At 46.3% G+C, this 19,727-nt stretch overlaps 1 protein-coding gene across 4 annotated transcripts in view; it reads left to right on the forward strand.

The window, feature by feature from the left end:
- LCMT2 (leucine carboxyl methyltransferase 2) overlaps positions 1–19,727 on the forward strand; it is a 69,672-nt gene that overhangs the window by 35,622 nt on the left and 14,323 nt on the right. For all 4 annotated transcript variants that reach the window (XM_075917309.2, XM_075917313.2, XM_075917311.2 and 1 more), the window contains exon 8: positions 1,490–1,580. In XM_075917309.2, the coding sequence (XP_075773424.2) occupies positions 1,490–1,580 (91 nt within the window). The remainder of the gene's footprint in view (positions 1–1,489; positions 1,581–19,727) is intronic.

Below are 19,727 nucleotides of genomic sequence, written 5' to 3' on the forward strand. Positions count from 1 at the left end.
GGTTTAAACCAAATAAAAGGAAGTTTTTCTTCACTCAGCGCACAGTCAACCTGTGGAACTCCTTGCTAGAGGATGTGGTGAAGCCTAGAACTTTAATAGGGTTCAAAAAAGAGCTAGATAGATTTATAGAGGTTAGGTCCATCAATGGCTATTAGTCAGGATGGGTAGGAATGGTGTCCCGGTCCTCTGTTTGTCTGGAGGTGGTGACAGGATAGGGATCACGTGAGCATTACCTGTTGTGATTCCTCCCTCAGGGACATCTGGTGCTGGCCACTGTCAGCAGACAGGCTACTGGGCTAGATGGATCTTTGGTCTGACCTAGTATGGCCGTTCTTATGTAAAATAATATAAACAGAACCAGCAGATCATGACATGAAGATTGATGGGTTATATGAAATAATTTGCTCAAAGCACCTTTGAGTTACTTAAATTCATGTTCATAAGTCCATTTCACAAAGTAGGGGGGGATGTCTGTCATAGGACCAAACGGGTGTTTCACTCCATTGACACAGGTGATGCTCACCCAGGTAGGGCCAGGCCCTACCGAATGGCTCCTTCAGTCAAGGCGGCTATAGAGAAGGAGATCAAGGACATGCTAAAGATGGGTATAATTCGCCCTTCTGAGAGCTCATGGGCTTCTCCAGTAGTCCTAGTTCCCAAACCAGATGGAGAAATCGGCAGCCATCTCACTACGCCATTTGTTATGATGTCAGAGAAGATGCTGCATTTGGGAGAACAATGCTTCAGATTGCAAATCTGTGATTTCCAGCCCCTCCACCAGATTGCTACTTGGGAGTCACCTACTTGGAATTGACATAAACAGTCACTAAAAGAATTAAAAACAGTTACCTACCTTGTAAACGTGCTGCTCATGTCCATTCTAAGAGCCACTCGCCTCTCCTCTGAGTGGGGAGAAGGCCAGCAGAGGACTATATGCAGCATCATTATGGCTCCACTATAGGAGTCTCCAAAGCTGACCGGGTACTACTGGGGAAAAATATTCTGACGACCGTGCATGCAGAGTGCACATACCTACTTGCAATGGACATGAGCAACACGTCTCGAAGAACAGTAGTTACAAGAAGTAGGTAACCGTTTTTGTCAACGACAGCCTTCTTCTTACTTCCACAAGCTGCCTGCACAGGCCCCATCACATGGATCCAGTTCTCTAACCTTCCAAAAAGTCAGTGCAGGACCTTCCAAGAAACTGATGCACACTTCCTTAGTGGGCTTCTGTCCTAGCTTAATCCTCCAAGTGGGTTCAAGACCAGATCTGCGGCAAAGCACCTGGATTACAGTAGTGTGGTTCCTACACCTGAGGCAGGGAAAAGGAGTGCTTTCCTGGTGCCTTGGTGGCTGCTTTCATATCATTTTTAATAGGGTCTGGTAATCCTGGCCCCCATCAGTTGTGGGGCCTGCACCCCTACACCATCCACCACTACCACCTCTGCTATAAACACTCAAGTTTTTCTCTTCTGGTTTGCCGCAGGAATGGCACCTGAAGTGTTCACATTACTTTATCCTGGCTGCATCAAAGGGGAGAGAGCTTGCCTGGACTCCTTTGTTCTCCAAGATGCCAGGTAAATATGTTTTGTCTTCATTGTTCAATGTGTGTCCCTATGCCTGAAATATAGCAGTTTTCAAACCCTGCTCTGAGTCCAGAATTATTTATTTCCTCATACATTTCCCTGTGACACTCATCATGATTGTATCCGAGTACCTTACAAACATTTATGAATGTATTTTCACAAACGTATCTGTGAGGAGCAGTAATGATATTATCCCTGTTTTACACATAGGCAACTGAGCTATTGATAGAAATGTAGCCGTGTTAGTCTGGTGAGCTATTGAGAGATTAAGATCTAATGTATCCACTAATTTTGGGTGCTCAATTTGAGATATGTAGGCTTTGACTTTTTCCTGAGTATTTAGCATTATATCGTACTTTCTATGTTCATATCTCCCACTGACTTCATTTGCAACTGTAAATAATCAGCACTTCATAGAATCATAGAAAATTAGGGTTGGAAGAGACCTCAGGAGGTCATCTTGTCCTCAGGACCAAGCCCCACTAAATCATTTCAACCATCAGTTCTTCTCTTCTGCAGGCTAAATAAGCCCAGTTCCCTTAGCCTCGTCTCCTAAATCATGTGCCTTAGCCCCTAATCACTTCTGCAGATCAGAATCACCACATAGTAACTTTATGGCAGAGGCAGGAGTAAAATCCACTTCACCAAAGGAGTGTTGAACTTCCTTAACCATGGGCTTTGGTTTCTTCAACCATGGGATTCTGCTCTAGGCACAAGGATTGTTAGGAAAAGATGGGATCCACCTAACCAAGAGAGGAAAGAGCATCTTCATGGGCAGACTTGCAAACCTAGTGAGGAGGGCTTTAAACTAGGTTCGTTGGGGGATGGTGACCAAGGTCCTGAGGTAAGTGGGGAAGTCAGATACCAGGAAGAAACACAAGGAGGAACGAGCAACAAAGTAGGACTCCTGACACGAATGGAGAAGGTCGGGCAATCAGCTGATTATCTAAGGTGTTTGTACACTAATGCAAGAAGCCTGGGAAACAAACAGGAAGAATTAGAAGCCCTGGCCCAGTCAAAGAACTATGATTTGATTGAAATAACAGAGACTTGGAGGGATGACTCGCATGACTGGAGCACTGTCATGGAAGGGTATAAACTGTTCAGGAGGAACAGGCGGGGGAGAAAAGGAGGAGGAGTTGCATTGTATGTAAGAGAGCAGCATGATTGCTCAGAGCTCTAGTATTTAGAGGGAGAAAAGCCTGTTGAGAGTCTGTGGGTTAAGTTTAGAGGTGGACGCAAAAGGGGTGATGTTGTGGTTGGTGTCTGCTATAGACCACTAGATCAGATGGATGAGGTAGAGAAGCTTCCAGATCACAGGCCCTGTTTCTCATAGGGGACTTTAATCACCTGACATCTGTTGGGAGACCAATACAGCAGTACACAGACAATCCCGGAAGTTTTTGGAGAATGCTGGGGATAACTTACTGGTACAAGTGCTGAAGGATCCAACCAGGGGACATGCACAGCTTGACCTGCTGCTCACAAACAGGGAGGAACTAGTAGGGGAAGTAGAGGTGGGGGACAACCTGGGAAGCAGTGATCATGAGATGGTAGGTTTCAGGATCCTGGCCAAAGGAAAAAAGGAGAGTAGCAAAATATACACCCTGGACTTCAGAAAAGCAGACTTTGACTCCCTCAGAGAACTGATGGGCAGGATTCCCTGAGATGCTAACATGAAGGGAAAAGGAGTCCAGGAGAGCTGGCAGTATTTTAAAGAGGCCTTAATGAAGGCACAGGAAGAAACCATCCCGATGTGCAGCAAGAAAAGCAACTATGGTAGGTGACCAGATTGGCTTACCGGGGACATCCTTGGTGAGTTTATACACAAAAAGGAAGTTTACAAGAAGTGGAAACGTGGACAGATGACAAGGGAGGGGCATAAATATATTGCTCGAGAATGCAGGGGAGTTATCAGGAAGGTGAAAGCGCCGTTGGAATTGCAGCTAGCAAGGAATATGAAGGGTAATAAAGGTTTCTACAGGCATGGTAGCAATAAGAGTGTGATCGGAGAGGGTGTGGGGCCCTTACTGGATGAGAGAGATACCCTAGGTTATGTCTACACTAGCCCCCTAGTTCGAACTAGGGTGGTTAATGTAGGCATTCGAAGTTGCAAATGAAGCCCAGGATTTAAATATCCCGGGCTTCATTTGCATGTTCCCGGGCGGGCACCATTTTTAAATCCCCTTAGTTCGAATTGACTGCCTGCGGCTACACGCGGCAGTCAGAAGTTAATCCGAACTAAGTCCTTAGTTCGGATTAACTGTTACTCCTCCTGCAATGGTGCCCTCCCGGGAACATGCAAATGAAGCCCGGGATATTTAAATCCTGAGCTTCATTTGCAAGTTCGAATGCCTACATTAGCCACCCTAGTTCGAAGTAGGAGGCTAATGTAGACATACCCCCCAGTGACAGATGATGTCGGAAAAGCTGAAGTACCCAATACTTTCTTTGCCTCTGTCTTCATGGACAAGGTCAGCTCCCAGACAAATATACGAGGCAACACAGTATGGGAAGGAGGTGGACAGCCCTTTGTGGGGAAAGAACAAGTTAGGAACTACTTAGAAAAACTAAACATACACAAATCCATGAGGGAGTTGGCAAATGTCGTTGCAGAGCCTTTGGCCATTATTTGTGAAAGCTCGTGGAGATCGGGAGAGATCCCGGATGATTGGAAAAAGGCAAATGTAGTGCCCATTTTTAAAAAAGGGAAGGAGGATGATCCAGAGAACAACAGACCAGTGAGCCTTTCCTCAGTCCCTGGAAAAATCATAGAGGGGATCCTCAAAGAATCCATTTTGAAGCACTTGGAAGAGGAGTATGTCATCAAGAATAGTAAACGTGGATTCACCAAAGGCAAGTCCTGCCTGACCAATCTGATTAGCTTCTATGATGAAATAACTGGCCCTGTGGATATGGGAAAGTTACTTGACTTTAGCAAAGTTTTTGATACTGTCTCCCACAATATTCTTGCCGGCCAGTTAAGGGAGTATGGATTGGATAAATGGACTGTAAGATGGATAGAAAGCTGGATAGACTGTCGGGCCCAACGGGTAGTGATCAACGGCTCGATGTCAAGTTGGAGGTCCGTTTCTAGCGGAGTGCCCCAAGGATCGGTTCTTGGACCGGTTTTGTTCAGCATTTTTTATTAATGATCTGGATGAGGGAATGGATTGCACCCTCAGCAAGTTTGCAGATGACACTAAGCTAGGGGGAGAGGTAGATACGGTGGAGGGCAGGGAGGGTATGTCTACACTACCCTCCTAGTTCGAACTAGGAGGGTAATGTATGCATACCGCACTTGCTAATGAAGCCCGGGATTTGAATTTCCCGGGCTTCATTAGCATAAGCGGGGAGCCGCCATTTTTAAATCCCCGCTGCTTCGAACCCCGTGTAGCGCGGCTACACGGGGCTCGAACTAGGTAGTTCGGACTAGGGTGCCTATTCCGAACTACCGGTACACCTCGTTTCACGAGGAGTACCGGTAGTTCGGAATAGGACCCTAGTCCGAACTACCTAGTTCGAGCCCCGTGTAGCCGCGCTACACGGGGTTCGAAGCAGCGGGGATTTAAAAATGGCGGCTCCCCGCTTATGCTAATGAAGCCCGGGAAATTCAAATCCCGGGCTTCATTAGCAAGTGCGGTATGCATACATTACCCCGCTAGTTCGAACTAGCGGGGTAGTGTAGACATACCCGGATAGAGTCCAGAGTGACCTGGACAGATTAGAGGATTGGGCCAAAAGAAATCTGATGAGGTTCAACAAGGACAAGTGCAGAGTCCTACACTTGGGACGGAAGAATCCCAAGCATTGGTACAGGCTCGGGACTGAATGGCTAAGTAGCAGTTCTGCAGGAAAGGACCTGGGGATTACAGTGGATGAGAAGCTGGACATGAGTCAGCAGTGTGCCCTTGTAGCCAGGAAAGCTAATGGTATATTAGGGTGCATTAGGAGGAGCATTGCCAGCAGATCAGAGAAGTGATTATTCCCCTTTATTCAGCTCTGGTGAGGCCACATCTGGAGTATTGTGTCCAGTTGTGCCCCCCCCCCCCCCCCCCGTATAAAAAGGTTGTGGACTCATTGGAAAGGGTCCAGTGGAGGGCAACCAAAATGATTAGGGGGCTAGAGCGCATGACCTATGAGGAGAGACTGAAGGATTTGGGTTTGTTTAGTCTGCAGAAGAGAAGAGTGAGGGGGGATTTGATAGCAGCCTTCATCTTCCTGACGGGAAGTTCGAAAGAAGATGGAGAAAGACTGTTCACAGTAGTGACGGATGGCAGGACAAGGAGCAATGATCTCAAGTTACAGTGGGGGACGTCTAGGTTAGATATTAGGAAAAGCTGTTTCACTAGGAGAGTGGTGAAGCACTGGGCTGGGTTCCCTAGGGAGATGGTGGAATCTCCATCCCTGGAAGTTTTTAAGTCTCAGCTTGATAAAGCCCTGGCTGGGTTGATTTAGTTGAGATTGGTCCTGCCTTGGGCAGGAGGCTGGACCTGATGACTTTCTGATGACCTGATCTGCATGATTCTAAGACCATTCTTTGAAGTAGAGAACTGCAAAAAGATTCAGCACATATCTTCCAACTTTTTCAATAATTGGGATAGGGGTTCCAGAGATCACATCCTCTCTTAATACCCTGATCCATTAAATCCATTAAAACCCTGATCCATTCTGTGTACTGACCGTGGATCAGGAGATGGTCTCGGACCTCTTAGAACAGGGGTGGGTAATACTTTTTGATGGGGGGGAGCATTGATTTTGATAAGTGGTTAAGGGCCACACTTTTCTATGGAGGAGTTGTGTGGTCTGGGAGGGAGGCTGGGTGCAGAAAGGAGCTCAGGGTAAGGGTTTGGGTTGCAGGCGAGGATGTGGGGTCTGAGAGCGTGTTTAGCTGAAGAGGTGGGTTGTGATCTGGGCAGGAGCTTAGGGTGCAGGGTCAGGGAGGGGAGAGCATTTTGGCCTAGAAGAGGGCTGTAAGTGGGAGGGAGTGCACGGTCTGTAATGAAGTTGTGACCTAGAGGAGGAGGAGGAGTGCAGAGGGTTTAGGTGGTGATCTGGGGCAGAGAGATGAGGTGGGGGGACTGGGGTGTCAGAGGCCGGCTCTGGCCAACTACACTTTCAGCCTTCAAACGTCCCCTGGCAATGAGTTCCACAGATTGTGTTGTGTTTGTTTTAAATCTGCTGCCTATTAATTTCATTAGGTGACCCCTGGTTCTAGTGTTATGTGAAGGGATAAATAATACTTCTCTACTCAATATTTCCACACCATTCATGATTTTATTACCCCTATTATATCTCCTCTCAGTTACCTCTTTTTAATCTGTTCTCATATGGAAGCTCTTCTATGTACCTAATGATTTTAATGTCTTCTCAATACATTTTTGAATTCTTGTGTATCTTATTTGATATGAGGAGAATTGAGGATGAGAACTGCCGAATTGAAGATGTGAGTGCACTATGGGTTATGTAATCCTTTACACTGCAATGAAGCTTTTGTCAGGAAAAACACCCAGTTTTGGTGACAAAAAACTTCCACCTCTGGGAGAGACTTTTGCTTTTTCCCCTCCCTTTATTGTCAACAAAGAGCCAGTGTGGACTCTGTTTTGTTGCAAAAACTTCTGTCATTATCCCACAATGCCTGCCCTGATGGCTCTGCTCAGTGTTTTGTGGTTTCTGCTGCCTGCAGGCATGCGCCCCTCCCCTTTCAAGCCTCCCTATATCTGACAGCGCCCCTCCCCTTTCAAGCCGTATCTGATAGCTGAGTGAGCTGCTCTAGTTGGGGAACGAATGAAAAAGAGCAGATCATGGGACTGTTCCCATTCTGCCCTGCTAGAAACATAGCAGTAGGCAGACTGCTGCTGCCGGGGGAAGACTGGAGACACTGCTGTGCGTCTTTGACATTCCTCAGCAGGGAGAGCTCACAGAGCTATTCATGCCACTCCCAGCAGCTGAGAATGCTGTAGGAAAACTCTGAGGGAAGCCCAAGAAGTGCAGGGATCAGCTCTTCCTTCCCTCAATGCACTGTAGGGTGCTTAGCCACATTGCTAGCTCCCCTGTGGTCTCCAACCATTTTAAGCATGAGATCACTTTTTGAATTTAAATGCAATCCACAATCTATCTCGTACCCAAATACCCTTGCCCTGCCTCCTTTGTGCCCCTTCTCTGAGGCCCTGACATTTTGACAATGGGAGGCAGAAAAAATAGTTTGACTGGTTTTCACTTTTGCATGTCAACAGCACTTCTGTAACCCAAAAGAGAAAACCAGTCAAACTGGTTTTACTGCCTCCCATTGTCAAAATGTCATGGCCTCTCTGCTTTGCTCTATTTCCTTGGTCATCAACCACTAGCTTGGGATCTACCGGTAGGTCTTGGAGCCCCTCCAACATATCATCAACAATTTACAACCTATCCTGGAAAATGACCCCTCACTCTCAGGGGCCTTGGGGGAAAGGCCAGTCCTCGCCTACAGACAACCCCCTAACCTCAAACAAATTCTTTCCGGTAACTATTGTGATGGACCCCCCCCCCCCCCCCCCATGGACATGAATTTACATAACTCAAAGGTGCTTTGAGCGAATTATTTCATGTAACCCACCAATCTTCATGTCATGATCCTCTGGTTCTGTTTATCTTACTCTGTTGTATGTATCATTTGTATGTGTAAAATTAGACACATGGAGTGGGGAATACTTTGTGAGTTTCAAATGTGTGAATGGGAGACATGGAGGGTGTTACCCACAACTTCTTGATAAGCCACTGTTAATCAATCTTTTGTCCGTAAGTCTGAGCTGTGGTTGGTAGGGAGTGGCCTCAACTCCTTAATAAAGGGTATGTCTACACTAGCTCGGTAGTTCGAGCTAGGTAGGCAAATGAGGGCAACCGGAGTTGCAAATGAAGCCCGGGATTTAAATATCCCGGGCTTCATTTGCATCTTCCCGGGCGCCGCCATTTTTAAATCCCCCTTAGTCTGAACTCCGTGCCCGCGGCTACACGCGGCACGGAGTAGATAGTTCGAATTAGGATCTCTAATTCGAACTACCATTACACCTCGTGGAAGGGCAACAAAAGGCAGTGGCACAGGAGCCAGAAAACAGAGCTGTAAAGAGGGGAGTTTGAGAGGGAGTTTGTGAGGGGAGTAGTTTGGATTGTGGGACTCGTTTAGGGTTTGTTTTTTGCCATGGGGGGGGTGTTTTGGTTTGTTTTTGTGTTTGCCGGACAAACAGGATTTAGGTGAGAAGGCTGATTAATACAGAGATAGCAATGGCCATGACCCAAGCAGTGGAGGACATAATGAGAATGAGTGGATGTGGCAGCTGTGGTATGTATATGATTCTGGAGGGGGTACCTGAAAGGAGTTTTGTTTGCATGAAGTGCCGCCTAATAGAACTGATGGGAGAAAAGATCTGAGGATTGGAGATGCAGGTGGAAACTTTGGTCGAGTTTAGAAGGTGGTTCGAGCAGATGATGGAGCAAAGGCATGAGGTGGCTGAAGGGGAAAGCTGAGACATGCAGACTGAAGCAGGATCAAAGGCCTCTGTGGGGGTACTGCTGGGCGAAGAAAATGGACAGTGGAAGCATGTGACTATGAGAACCAGGCAGAGGAAAAGATGGGCCAGTGAAAGAGAAATAGAGCTCAAGAACAGGTATGCGGAGTTGGAGAATGGAGAAGGGATATAGCAGGTGGCCACTGAAGGTGAAAAGGCAAGGAAGAAGAGAAGAGTGGTTAGTCCCATACATAAAGGGGAAGAGTCGATGGAGACAACACCAATAATGAGCATCAGGAGGATACAGGATGGGTTGAAGAAGATTACAAGGGAAGATAGGAATGGAAAGAACTTGCAGCCAGAGGAAACAAGGGACAGACCAGAGAATCGCACTGTCACCAGGAAAAGGCAGGTCTACATGATTGGGGACTCCTTATTGAGAAGAATAGACAGGCCTGTACCCAGAGCTGATCCAGAGAATAGAAGGGTGTGCTGTTTGCCAGGTGCTAAGATACGGGATGTGGAACTAAGTTTGAAGAGGAACCTAAAGGGAGCGGGAAAGAATCCATTGATCATCCTTCATGTAGGAACAAATGATTTTTAAAAAAATGATACCGCTAGATTCTCTCTGGAATGAATCAAGGGAGACTATGCTAGGCTGGGGAAGACGCTTAAGGAAATCGGGGCTCAGGTGATCTTCAGTGGGATTCTGCCTGTTCCTAGAGAAGGGCAACAAAGGTGTGACAGGATTATGATGCTCAATAGGTGGCTCAGGCAGTGGTGCTATCAGGAGGGCTTTGGGATGTACGGCCACTGGGAGGCATTCACGGAGAGAGGACTGTTCTCTAGGGATGGACTTCACCTAAGTAGGGAAGGAAACAGACTTCTAGGATGGAGGCTGGCACAACTGATTAAGAGAGCTTTAAGCTAGGATTTTGGGGGAGACTGTTGGGAGATGTCCAGGTAATCTCTACGCTGGATGTTAGCATTGAGAGGGAGGAAAATGAAGTAAGAAAAGATATAGCCAGGGGTAGGAGAATGGACATAAGGAGGAAGGGCAGAGTGGATACTAGTCTAATAGATCATATTGGAGGTACAATGTCCATGCCAAATGGGGTAAAGAATGTGAGTGAGGTGAAACAGCAAAAATTAAGATGTTTGTACACCAATGCAAGGAGCTTAGGTAACAAAATGGAGGAACTAGAGCTACTGGTCCAGGAAGTGAAACCAGATATTATAAGAATAACAGAAATATGGTGGAATATTAGGCATGACAGGAGTACAGGTATTGAAGGCTATGTGCTGTTTAGGAAAGACAGAAATAAAGGTAAAGATGGTGGAGTAGCATTGTATATCAATGATGAGGTAGATTGCAAAGAATTAAAAAGTGAAGGAATGGAGAAGACAGAGTCTGTCTGGGCAAAAATCACATTGGGGAAGAAAACTATTAGATCCTCCCATGGGATAGTGCTTGGGGTCTGCTATAGACCACCGGGATCTAATTTGGATATGGATAGAGACCTCTTCAATGTTTTTAAATAAGTAAATACTAATGGAAACTGTAATCATTGGAGACTTCAACTTTCCAGATATAGACTGGAGAACAAATACTGGTAATAATAATAGGGCTCAGATTTTCCTAGATGTGATAGCTGATGAATTCCTTCATCGAGTAGTTGTTGAACCAAGAAAGGGGGAAGCCATTTTAAATTTGGTTTTGGTGAGTAGTGAGGACCTCATAGAAGAAATGGTTGTAGGGGACAACCTTGGCTCGAGCGATCATGAGCTAGCTCAGTTCAAACTAAATGGAAGGATAAACAAAAATAAATCTGAGAGTAGGGTTTTTTTATTTCAAAAGGGCTAATTTTAATAAATTAAGGAAATTAGTTAGGGAAGTGGATTGGACTAAAGAATTTATGGATCTAAAAATGGAGGAGGCCGGGGATTATTTTAAGTTAAAGTTGCAGAAGCTATCAGAAGCCTGTATCCCAAGAAAGAGGAAAAAATGTATAGGTAGGTGTTTTAGACCAAGCTGGATGAGCAAGCATCTCAGGGAGGTGATTAAGAAAAAGCAGAAAGTATATAAAGAGTGGAAGATGGGAGGGATCAGCAAAGAAAGCTGCCTTATTGAGGTTAGAGCATGTAGGGACAAAGTGAAAAAGGCTAAAAGTCATGTAGAGTTGGACTTTGCAAAGGGAATTAAAACCAATAGTAAAAGGTTTTATAGCCATATAAATAAGGAAAAAAAACAAAAAAAGAGGAAGTGGGACTGCTAATCACTGAGGACGGAGTGGAGGTTAAGGATAATCTAGCATGGCCTAATATCTAAACAAATACTTTGCTTCAGTCTTTAATGAGGCTAATGAAGAGCTTAGGGATAATGGCAACATAACAAATGCGAATAAGGATATGGAGGTAGATATTACCAAATCCGACGTAGAAGCCAAACTCGAACATCTTAATGGGAATAAAACAGGGGGCCCAGATAATCTTTATCCAAGAATATTAAAGGAACTGGCACATGAAATTGCAAGTCCATTAGCAAAATTTTTTAATGAATCTCTAAACTCAGGGGTTGTACCATTTGACTGGAGAATTGCTAATATAGTTCCTATTTTTAAAGAAGGGGAAAAAAGTGACCTGGGTAACTACAGGCCTGTTAGTTTGACATCTGTAGTATGCAAGGTCTTGGAAAAAAATTTGAAGGAGAAAGTAGTTAGGGACATTGAGGTTAATGGCAATTGGGACAAATTACAACATGGTTTTACAAAAAGTAGATCGTGCCAAACTAACCTGATCGCCTTCTTTGAGAAAGTAACAGATTTTTTAGATAAAGGAAATGCAGTGGATCTAATCTACCTCGATTTCAGTAAGGCATTTGATACAGTACCACATGGGGAATTATTGGTTAAATTGGAAAAGATGGGGATCAATATGAAAATTGAGAGGTGGATAAGGAACTGGTTAAAGGAGAGACTACAGCGAGTCATACTGAAAGATGAACTGTCAGGCTGGAGAGAGGTTACTACTGGAGTTCCTCAGGGATCAGTTCTGGGACCATTGTTATTTAATCTTTTTATTACTGACCTCGGCACTAAAAGTGGGAGTGTGCTAATAAAGTTTGCAGATGACACAAAATTGGGAGGTATTGCCAATTCAGAAAAGGATCGGGATATCATACAGGAAGATCTGGATGATCTTGTAAATTGGAGTGATAGTAATAGGATGAAATTTAATAGTGAGAAGTGTAAGGTTATGCATTTAGGGATTAATAACAAGAATTTTAGTTATAAGCTGGGGACACATCAGTTGGAAGTAATGGAAGAGGAGAAGGACCTCGGAGTCCTGGTTAATCACAGGATGACTATGAGCCGCCAATGTAATATGGCCGTGAAAAAGGCTAATACGGTTTTGGGATGCATTAGGCGAGGTATTTATAGTAGACATAAGGAGGTGTTAGTGCCGTTATATAAGGCATTGGTGAGACCTCATTTGGAATACTGTGTGCAGTTCTGGTCTCCCATGTTTAAGAAGGATAAATGTGCTGTCCGGACCTGGAATCTTGAGAGGTGTGCTGCTTACTGGGAGCTTGAATTCAGGATGTGACTGAGAGGCTTACCAAACTGATCAAACGTTTGGATCGCTACCCCTTCCTGCTTCTCCATGTGGGAACTAACGATATAGCCAAGAATGACCTTGAACGGATTACTGCGGATTACGTAGAGTTGGGAAGAAGGATCAAAGAATTCAGAGCGCAGAAGGTGTTCTCGTCCATCCTCCCTCTTGAAGGGAAAGGAGTGGGTAGGGATCATCGAACTGAGGAATTAAATGCGTGGTTGCACAGGTGATTTCACAGAGAGGGCTTTGGTTTCTTCGACCATGGGACTTTCTTCCGGGCACAAGGATTGTTAGGAAGAGATGGGATCCACCTAACAAAGAGAGGAAGGAGCATCTTCGCGGGCAGGCTTGCAAACCTAGTGAGGAGGGCTTTAAACTAGGTTTGTTGGGGGACAGTGACCAAAACCCTGAGTGGAGTGGGGAAGTCGGATACCGGGAAGAAATGCAAAGAGGAACAAGCAAGAAAGGAGGACCCCTGATTCAAATGCAGAGGGTAGGGCGATCAACTGGTTATCTAAGGTGTTTGTACACCAATGCAAGAAACCTGGGTAACAAACAGGAAGAATTGGAGGCCCTGGCCCAGTCCAAGAACTACGATTTGATTGAATCATAGAATCATAGGACTGGAAGGGACCTTGAGAGGTCATCGAGTCCAGCCCCCCGCCCTCAAGGCAGGACCAAGCTCCATCTACACCATCCCTGACAGATGTCTATCTAACCTGTTCTTAAATATCTCCAGAGAGGGAGATTCCACCACCTCCCTTGGCAATTTATTCCAATATTTGACCACCCTGACAGTTAGGAATTTTTTCCTAATGTCCAATCTAAACCTCCCCTGCTGCAATTTAAGCTCCTTGTCCTGTCCTCAGAAACCAAGAGGAACAAATTTTCTCCTTCCTCCTTGTGACACCTTTTTAGATATTTGAGAACCGCTATCATGTCCCCCCTTAATCTTCTTTTTTTCAAACTAAACAAGCCCAGTTCATGAAGCCTGGCTTCATAGGTCATGTTCTCTAGACCTTTAATCATTCTTGTCGCTCTTCTCTGTACCCTTTCCAATTTCTCCACATCTTTCTTGAAATGTGGCGCCCAGAACTGGACACAGTACTCCAGCTGAGGCCTAACTAGTGCAGAGTAGAGCGGCAGAATGACTTCACAAGTTTTGCTTACAACACACCTGTTGATACAACCTAGAATCATATTTGCTTTTTTTGCAACAGCATCACACTGTTGACTCATATTCAACTTGTGGTCCACTATGACCCCTAGATCCCTTTCTGCCATGCTCCTTCCTAGACAGACGCTTCCCATCTTGTATGTATGGAACTGATTGTTCCTTCCTAAGTGGAGCACTTTGCATTTCTCTTTATTAAACTTCATCCTGTTTAGCTCTGACCATTTCTCTAACTTGCTAAGGTCATTTTGAATTATGTCTCTATCCTCCAAAGAAGTTGCAACCCCACCCAGTTTGGTATCATCTGCAAACTTAATAAGCGTACTCTCTATCCCAATATCTACATCATTGATGAAGATATTGAACAGTACGGGTCCCAAAATAGACCCTTGAGGAACTCCACTTGTTATCCCTTTCCAGCAGGATTTAGCACCGTTAACAACAACTCTCTGACTACGGTTATCCAGCCAATTATGCACCCACCTTATTGTGGCCCTATCTAAGTTATATTTGCCTAGTTTATCAATAAGAATATCATGCGAGACCGTATCAAATGCCTTACTAAAGTCTAGGTATATGACATCCACCACTTCTCCCTTATCCACAAGGCTCGTTATCCTATCAAAGAAAGCTATCAGATTAGTTTGGCGTGACTAGTTCTTCACAAACCCATGCTGGCTATTCCCTATCACTTTATTACCTTCCAAGTGTTTGCATATGATTTCCTTAATTACCTGCTCCATTATCTTCCCTGGGACAGACGTTAAACTGACCGGTCTGTAGTTTCCTGGGTTGAGATAACAGAGACTTGGTGGGATGTAGTTTCCTGGGTTGAGATAACAGAAACTTGGTGGGATGACTTGCATGACTGGAGCGCTGTCATGGAAGGATATAAACTGTTCAAGAAGAACAGGCAGGGGAGACAAGGAGTAGTTGCACTGTATGTAAGAGAGCAGTACAATTGCTCAGAACTCCAGTGTATAGAGGGTGAAAATGCCATTGAGAGTCTATGGGTCAAGTTAAGAGGTGTAAGCAACAGCAGTGATGTTGTGGTTGGTGTATGCCACAGACTGCCGAATCAGGTGGATGAGGTAGATGAGGCTTTCTTCGGACAACAGAGAGAAGTTTCCAGATCGCAGGCCCTGGTTCTCATTGGGGACTTTAATCACGCTGACATCTGTTGGGAGACCAATACGGCAGTACACAGACAGTCTAGGAAGTTTTTGGAGAATGTTGGGGATAACTTCTTGGCACAAGTGCTACAGGATCTGACCAGGGGCTGTGTGCAGCTTGACCTGCTGCTCACAAACAGGGAGGAACTAATAGGGGAAGTAGAGGTGGGGGACAACTTGGGCAGCAGTGATCATGAGATGGTAGATTTCAGGATCCTGACCAAAGGAAGAAAAGAGAGTAGTAAAATGCAATCCTTGAACTTCAGAAAAGCAGTCCTGATGGGCAGAATCCCCTGGGATGCTAACATGAAAGGGAAAGGAGCCCAGGAGACCTGGCAGTATTTTAAAGAAGCCTTATTGAAGGCATAAAAGAAATCATTCCAATGCGTAGCAAGAGAAGCAAATATGGAAGGAGACCGGATTGGCTTACAGGGGAAATCCTGGGTGAACTTAAGCACAAAAAGGGAGCTTACAAAAAGTGTAAACTTGGACAGATGGCTAGGGAGGGATATAAATATATAGCTCAAGAATGCAGGGGAGTTATCAGGAAGGCAAAAGCGCAATTGGAATTGCAACTCTCAAGGGATGTGAAGGATAACAAGAAAGGTTTCTCCAGGCATGTTAGCAAGAAGAAGTTGATCAGAGAAGGTGTGGGGCCCCTGCTGGATGAGGGTGGTACCCTAGTGACAGATAATGTAGGGAAAGCTGAAGTACTTAATGCTTTCCTTGCCTCTGTCTTCATGGACAAAGTCAGCTCCCAGACTCGTGCACTAAGTGATGCAATATGGGACGAAGGTGGACAGCCCTTGGTGGGGAAAGAACAGGATAGGAACTATTTAGAAAAGCTAAACATAGATAAATCCATGGGTCCAGACATAATACATCCGAGGGTACTAAGGGAGTTGGCAAATGTCATTGAGGAGCCTTTGGCCATTATCTTTGAAAAGTCATGGAGATCAGGAGAGGTCCTGGGTGATTGGAAAATGGCAAATGTAGTGCCCATCTTTAAGAAAGGAAAGAAGGATGATCCACGGAACTATAGGCCGGTCAGTCTTACCTCGGTCCCTGGAAAAATCATGGAGGGGATCCTCAAGGAATCCATTTTGAAGCTCTTGGAATAGGGGAAGGTGATCAGGAATAGTCAGCATGGATTCATGAAGGGCAAGTCGTGCCTGACCAATCTGATTAGCTTCTATGATGAGGTAACTGGCTCTGTGGATATGGGGAAGTCAGTGGATGTGATATACCTTGACTTTAGCAATATTCTCCCACAATATTCTTGCCAGCAAGTTAAGGGAATGTGGATTGGATAAATGGACGGTAAGATGGATAGAAAGCTGGCTGGGAGGTCGGGCCCAGCGGGTAGTGATCAACGGCTCGATGTCAGGATGGCGGTCGGTTTCTAGCGGAGTGCCCCATGGTTCGGTTCTGGGACTGGTTTTGTTCAACATCTTTATTAATGACCTGGATGAGGGGAAGGATTGCACCCTCAGCACGTTTGCAGATGACACTAAGCTAGGGGGAGAGGTAGGTATGGTGGAGGGCAGGGATAGAGTCCAGAGTGACTTAGACAAATTGGAGGATTGGGCCACAAGAAATCTGATGAGGTTCAACAAGGACAAGTGTAGAGTCCTGCACTTGGGACGGAAGAATCCCAAGCATTGTTACAGGCTGGGGACCAACTGGCTAAGTAGCAGTTCTGTAGAAAAGAACTTTGGGATTACAGTGGATGAGAAGCTGGACATGAGTCAACAGTGTGCCCTTGTAGCCAAGAAGGAGCATTGCCATAGAGGCTCGAGTTCCAAAGAATCCGGACATCATGTGCCCTACCCGACCATCCGAGAAAAATGTCCGTGAACTGTCGATGATGGTTGACCAGGGCCTGCAGCACCATGGAGAAGTAACCCTTCCTATTAATATACTGGGCCACTTGATGCTCAGGTGTGCAGATCAGCAGGGTTCGTCAAACAATGTAATCTACCCATGGTTACACCCCGGAAGAGCCGGCGCAGCACACAGAACCACGTGGCTGGTGAGCTTGACAATGCTAGTGGCATCTGCACGTCCCCAATCACAAAGTCCTGGTGGGGGAAGAATGTGCCCACCTCCAGCTTGCCACAGAGGCTCGAGTTCCAAAAAATCCAGGCATCGTGCGCCCTACCCGACCACCCGACAAAAATGTCCGTGAACTGTCCACGATGGTTGACCAGGGCCTGCAGCACCATGGAGAAGTAACCCTTCCTATTAATATACTGGGCCGCTTGATGCTCAGGTTTGCGGATCGGTATGTGGGTCCCATCCAAGGCTCCAGCGCAATTCAGGAACCCTAGGGCAGCAGCTCTGGCCACAGTCAAGTCCAGGTCTCCCAGGCGGATGACCCTCCGCAGCAGGATCAAGTTGATGGCCCTCACAACTTGAAGAAGGAGACAAACAAAGACACAAAACAGAATGAGAGAGGGAGTGCCTGAGCCCTTGGGAGGTGGGAGGTGCCCACCCCCCTCTCCTCTCCTCTCCTCTCCTCTCCTCTCCTCTCCTCTCCTCTCCTCTCCTCTCCTCTCCTCTCCTCCCTTCCTCCAAATATGCCAGGAGCCATCCCCTATGAGGCCACCCACCCAGGAGCAGGGCTGTGTGAGGGCGGGATGGCACAACCCCCCGGGGACAGGGCTTTCCCCCACCCCCACTCCACCCCCCACAGCCCCCAACCCCACTTTCCTGAGGGTCCCCCTTTTCCAGGACTCCCCCCGCTGTGCAGGGACTTTAGCCCCAGGGTGTCTTACCTCCATGAGGAGGGCCCCAACGGTGGACTTCCCCACATCAAACTGGTTGCCCACCGACCAGTAGCTGTCTGGGGTGGTGAGCTTCCAGATGGTGACTGTGACCCACTTCTCCAGGGGGATGGCAGGCTGCAGGTGGGTGTCGTGTCTCCGGAGGGCAGGAGCGAGCCAGGCACATTGCTCCAAAAAGGTGGCCTTCTGCATATGGAAGTTTTGGAGCCACTGCTGGTCATCCCACCGCTCCATGACCAGCCCAGTTCCACCGGTCAGAACTGGTGTCCAGCCAACAAAAACACCTCTCCACTGTGGTTACCAGAGTATAGCTCCTGCACCCAGGGAGAGGGTCCCCAGAATGAACTCGGGGTCGAGCATGGTCAGGATGAGGAAGGCAGCCGGTACAAAGTGCTGCAGAAACTGCAGCATGGCCATGTGGGGCCATCGCATGCCATGGGGCAGCTCCAGCTCCATGGCCCCAAGAGAAAAACTGTGGTATCCAAAAAAGCGGGGCAACTACAGCAAGCACTGCGAGAGCTTTGCTGTCTCTCAAAGAGGTAGCAGGCAGGCAGCAGAAGCAGAGAAAGGGCTGTCTAAGGAGGTCCCTTTAAGCGTGTGTCTCTGCAAGGCTCTGGCACCAGCACTTGGAAGCAACTGGTGACCTAAAAGCCCTGGCTGAAGTGGTTCCAGGTGGCCTTTTATGCGAGAGAGTGTCCAATCAGTCTGGACGCTCTCTTTCGAAAAAGCAGCTGGCTTTTTCAATGCGCTTTTGTGTGTGGACGCACTCTTTCGGAAGACGTCTTTTGGAAGATCTTTTCCGAAAATCTTCTTTTGAAAGAAGCTTGCAATCTAGATGTAGTCTCTCTCTCTCTCTCTCTCTCTCTCTCTTTTTTTCTTTTTCTTTCCCCCTCCTTTTTTCTCTTTTTTTCCTCTTCCCCTCCCTTCCTTTATTTATTCTTTGATCTGGACGTCTAACACACCTGTCATCTGAAGAAGTGGGTTGCACCCATGAAAGCTCATGATACCAGCTACATGTTTTGTTAGTCTTTAAGGTACTACTTAGTCTATTGTTGTTTTTTAAGTTTTTCCTGTTACAGACTAACTCTGCTACCCCTCTGAACACAATTAGCCTTGTTGATTGCTGTTACACATTGAACAGATATTTTCAGAGTACTAACCACAATGACTCTAAAATCTTTTATTTGAATGGTGACTGCTAATTTTGATCCAATTATTTTGTGTGTTGTCAGGATTATGTTTTCCAATATGCATTACTTTGCATTTATCCACTTTGAATTTTTCTGGGCCCCTTTCGTAATTCTTCGCAGTCTCCCTTTGACTTGAGTAATTTTATATAATTTTTGTATCCTCTACAAAAGACAAAGCATCCCAGATTCCAGCTCCCATGAGGTGGGTTAGGGAGTGGGGCTTAGAACCCCAGAACCTGGCTCCCTTGAAGGGAAGCATGCAAGGGAGTCAGATCCCCTAGATTGGTAGGCCACTCCCCAGATATCTCAGATATAGTGGCACATAGAATCATAGAATCCTAGGGCTGGAAGGGCTCTCAGGAGGTCATCAAGTCTAGTCCCTTGCCCAAAGCAGGACCAACCCCAACTAAATCATCCCAGCCAGGGCTTTGTCAAACTGGAACTTAAAAACCTCTAGGGATGGAGATTCCACCCCCTCCCTAGGGAACCCATTCCAGTGCTTCCCCGCCCTCCTAGTGCAATAGTTTTTCCTAATATCCAACCTAGCCCTCCCCCACTATAACTTGAGGTCATTGTTCCTTGTTCTGCCATCCGTCACCACTGAGAACAGCCTCTCTCCATCCTCTTTGGAACCTCCCTTCAGGAAGTTGGAGGTTGCATCAAATTCCCCCTCACTCTTCTCTTCTGCAGACTAAATAAGACCAAATCCCTGTG

Source organism: Pelodiscus sinensis, chromosome 1 (assembly GCF_052426305.1).
Source record: "Pelodiscus sinensis isolate ZL-2025 chromosome 1, ASM5242630v1, whole genome shotgun sequence".
Taxonomy (NCBI): Eukaryota; Metazoa; Chordata; order Testudines; family Trionychidae; genus Pelodiscus; species Pelodiscus sinensis.